Source organism: Odontomachus brunneus, unplaced genomic scaffold, assembly GCF_010583005.1.
Source record: "Odontomachus brunneus isolate Ranch 3 - 2012 unplaced genomic scaffold, Obru_v1 Obru_scaffold_011, whole genome shotgun sequence".
NCBI classification, from domain to species: Eukaryota; Metazoa; Arthropoda; class Insecta; order Hymenoptera; family Formicidae; genus Odontomachus; species Odontomachus brunneus.
This window is the reverse complement of record NW_022639461.1, coordinates 210,252-214,618: the sequence shown is the minus strand read 5'-3', so window position 1 is coordinate 214,618 and position 4,367 is coordinate 210,252. Positions and strand designations below refer to the sequence as shown.

The following is a 4,367-nucleotide window of genomic DNA, read 5'->3' as shown; positions in this document are numbered from 1 at the left end:
AGAGAGAGAGAGAGAGAGAGAGAGAGAGAGAGAGAGAGAGAGAGAGAGAGAGAGATGTATACTTCAGCCAAGAACTTGATCAGAAAACCACAAGTATAGAAGAAATAAGCAGCGATCGTCGCGACGAAGAAAAGCGAGGGGGAGAGACAAAAGACGCGTCTCCGCTTGGACTCCGAACGAGCCTCTAACGAGCTCGAAGCCAAACACGAAAATCCCCAAAGCCAAGGATCCACACAAACTCGGAGAGCAACTGACCTCTCTCGAATGTTACGACCCTCCTCATCGTCCTCCTCCTCGATGTCGTGCAGCCGTGGACTGAGTCTGTGCTGAGTACCGCCTTCCTTGGCGTAGTCTTCCTCCTCGGTCCTGAGCTCGACCTCTTTCTCGTCGTCGAGGTCGTCTAGGTCCTCATCAAGGTCGCTGAGGGGCGCCCGCTCTTTCACGTGCGCCACGCAGATGCGCTTCGGCTGCTGATACTGCTGGTACTGCTGCTGATGGTGTTGCTGCTGGAGTTGCTGCTGCTGCTCCAGCTGGCCCCTCGACTGCTGCTGATGTTCGTGCAGCTGGCCCTTCTTCTGCTGATGGGGCTGCTGGTAGTGCTGATGCTTCAGCAAAGCGGAACCCTTCTTAGCCTCGGGGGTGGCCCCCGAGACAGCAGCACCACCCCCGCCGCCGCCGGCGCACGGCAGGCAGCAAGACCACGCGCCCCCCACCTCGGCACCCTAACGCGTTCAACGTCGAAACATTCAGGATCAGCTATGCAGCAAGCTCCGTCACAAAGTTCCAGCGAAACAACAGCGAGTCGTCGTCGATCGATCTGCGATCGTTCGCGGATAAACGCGAGGAGCTCACGACCACGACGACGACGACGACGACGACGATCCGGCTGGTCAAGCGAGAATCAAGTGTCACGATTACGATGACGACGACTCGATCTACTATTTCCTTTGTTGACTCCCCAAGTCGCCGCTGCTCGACGCAACGAAATACGGTCTCGACATGAGTGCGGACGTGAGTGCCCTTCGCTCCAGAGACGGCCGGTTGTTGGTGTGGATGTCGCCGACCTACGGACCTCTAGTGCGCTTCTGTCGCGTGGAGTGCTCTGCAGGTTCTTAGCTCCGTCTTTAAGAGCGACGTACGACGAGCGGCCCGCCGGAAATCGGATCGTTGTGATTTAATTCCCGCGCGAATCGCGAGGCTCGCTTGTTTTTCTCGTGTTTGGACTCGTTAGGTCGTCGCCTCGCGATTCTATCTCCGCTTGATGGCGCGGACTTCATATTTTAGATTCGATTGCGTAGGAGTACTTCGATTCGACTTCTCTCCTTCTCTTTCTCTCTCTCCCCCCTTCTCTCTTTGTCTCTTTATTCTCTCTGTCTGTCTCTATCTCTTATTTTTCGCGTCAATATAAATTCTAATACTCAAAAGATTGTCCTTGCAAGGCTTGTGTTACGAACAACGTCGGCGCGCTCTTCGCGCTTCAGCTAGATTACTCTCGCTCGCTTCGCTCATATGATTGGATATGTTTCGATTCTATCGTACGCGATATTTACAGCGTGACCTCCCAAGAGTATCGAGTATGTAGGTCCCCTCTCTTAAAATTGCTCTATTAAAAATAACGCGAGTAGGGACGCATCTCGTCGTGAGGTACTCTCCGAGACGCTCCTCGCGTTTTTCGATTCTTGCGAACGCGAGATTCAACGTCGGAACGTCGCGTACTCGACGTTTATATCTCCTCACCTTCTTTCTCTCTTGTCTCTTGTCTCGTTACAGTAAGACGATCTAATTCGCGAACTGCCAGCAAATTGTCTCCCTCCCCCCCGATCCTTCTCCTCGTCTCTCACGTATGCTGACGCAGACTAGCGCGCTGCAAGTCGCACGACGAGTCGACCCGATATCGAGCGGCCATTAACAATTCCCGTCGCGACACATTTAACGTACCACGTTTAACTTAGCGATTCGCATTTGAACCACGCTCACCAACGTCCTTAGGTCGTCCCTCTTGATGTATGAAATTACCTGTGAAGTACCGCAGCAGATTCCCCATCGCACTTCGTTACCTCAAAAAATGAAGAACGGCAGTGCAATCATATTCCACGTGCGAGACATTCGATTCCTGATTGCTCGCATCGCCGCAATTCGCCGGCATTATTACCGACCGTTATTAGGTATCTCTGCTCAATATACCGGAGTATCCTCGAATTTCTCAGTGAACAGCTCGGTCCTAAAGTCGATCCTTACTTCAACGACGTTGATCCTCTGTAGATCCCTATCGTGATACGACATTCTGTCTCATGTATCGGTCGTGTGTGAGCTAATGAGACGATTATCGGCGCGTTATCCTTCGCCTCAGATTTCCCTCTAATGCCGCGTCATCTTCATTACTCCGTTCCTGCTCACATGATCAAGTCCTATCTTTCGTCTGCGCCTCCAGCCTGAAACAGCGCAATCACGAGCATCGCCCGTGAGGCTGAGTCGTCTTCCTTTATTCCAGAAAATCAGCTGGCGGAGAGCGTTTGCCCGCGCAGATCGCTGCGTTTGCTTCGCGTATCAAGAATTTCGCGATGTTCCTGACGAGTTCAGTCCGGCCTTATTGAACGTCGTGAGTCGAACCTTTTTGACCGCTCGTACATTTCATCACGAAAGTTCTCTCTCTCGGTGACGAGCCCGCTGAATCGTCACCGGTGAGCAACGTGAGAGCGCGTTAACGCACGGCGTTACTTCTTTCGCGTGTCTTCAACTCGGAAAAGCGACGCCGCGCTCCTCCTGCGTGATTCTTCTTCGCATCCATCTCTCACCGCCGTAACTTCTCGCGGCGTGTACGCAAACGCGTTCCACTAGTCTATTCTCGGCTCAAAGTGACCAGATGAAACGAGATGAACGACGTCAGACGGGTTCCTAAATCGTCGCTAATTTAATTCGCTTCACATTCGCCCCGCTTCACGCTCGTGCGGCTCAGGAAGCCGCGCCGCGAGGAAATTGAACACGTTCACACATCCATTCGCATCTTCTCGTCCATAAGGTGATTTAGCGTAGCCGCTGCTCTCGCTGTTCGCTCGTCTTTGCCCATCCTCGTTACTTCCCGCCGCTTTTGGAATCAATCGTGTGTTCCCACCGCACACTTTGCTCCCCCACACTCGGTGTACATAAAATATATATACACACTGACTCGCGCTGACGTGTATAAAATCACATTGCCGCGAGAGTTACTTCGCCGCTTTATACACTTTTACCTCGGCCATCGCGCCCGACTACTCGCACGTATCGAGCAGATATTGTCGCACTGAGATGGTGTGTCAGAGTGGTAGGTCTCATTCGAAGTCGGCTATAAGTGATTCATTTCTCCCCTCCCTTCGATCGATTTTCATTTCCACGTAGTGTGAACATCGGATTATATAAAATTATGTAGTTCATCCGAGATGCGTGGCGCGACCCCTCGTAATCGGGACGTTGCTCTCGCGGTTAACTACGCATTATATATTTGATTCCAATATCGCTCTCCTCACTTCACAACGCGGCTGCTAAAAATTCGCAACGTCGACATCGCGCGCACTCGGCGAGGTTCAGAGGCCGCGCGCGATCGAAGAGCGCGTATAAGTTTGCACGGCACGCAATTGTCATCTCGAGCGCACACGCATTCTCACGCGCAGAGCTCTGGAAACACAAAAAGTCGAGTCCGTACGAAAATCGTACGGACCAGGAGACCGTTGGTTTTCGCGTTCGATCGATGCGTTACCAACAGCCGACAGACCTTCGACTCGCACTCGCTCGAGAAACTCGAGTTACTCGACCATCACGCTCGGGATTAACACTCACGTGGAATCACATCTCGTTCTGCGCGCACGAATCGAAAAAGAAAGAAACATGCTTCTGTTTATCGCGCGAGACAGTTCACACGTGAGTGCCGCGTCCAACGTGGCGTCGTGTGGTTTACGGAGGACGATACTCTTGATACGAGACCCAGGTCGGAACACGAGATTGATTGTCGATCGTTGAGAGGGATGTGCTTGCGTAAGTCTCGTGGATCTGTCACTGATGTCGGAAACGATACCCTGTAAAATTTCGCGTAAGATTCGCCATACGTTCAGAGGAAAGATATTTGTCTCGGGACGACAGTAATAGCCGCCTCGATGTAACCGGGAAAAGAGATGTATGATGTGCAACAATAGATCGTATAAAATTCATGGCTGATGAATACGTGTCGAAAATTACCACATATGAAGAACTGTAATCACGGTACCAAGAAATGTCATATAAATTGCTACTGCTGAGGTGAGAGAGAAAATATGCAAGAAATACAAAATGTTTACTCAATATGTGCAAATGACGTGTGTATATATATATATATATATATATATATATATATATAT

General features: G+C 51.2%; 2 protein-coding genes across 3 annotated transcripts in view; both read right to left on the bottom strand.

Annotated features, from left to right (window-relative positions):
- Positions 1-2,283, bottom strand: part of LOC116840658 (dendritic arbor reduction protein 1-like) — a 52,430-nt gene extending 50,147 nt beyond the window's left edge. The window contains exons 1-3 of the mRNA XM_032807644.1: positions 2,185-2,283; positions 1,939-2,016; positions 256-722 (exon numbers count right to left, since the gene is read on the bottom strand). Coding sequence (XP_032663535.1) covers positions 256-722; positions 1,939-2,016; positions 2,185-2,283 — 644 coding nt within the window. The remainder of the gene's footprint in view (positions 1-255; positions 723-1,938; positions 2,017-2,184) is intronic.
- LOC116840694 (cAMP-specific 3',5'-cyclic phosphodiesterase) overlaps positions 1-4,367 on the bottom strand; it is a 474,033-nt gene that overhangs the window by 382,539 nt on the left and 87,127 nt on the right. The gene's annotated exons all lie outside the window — the stretch shown is intronic.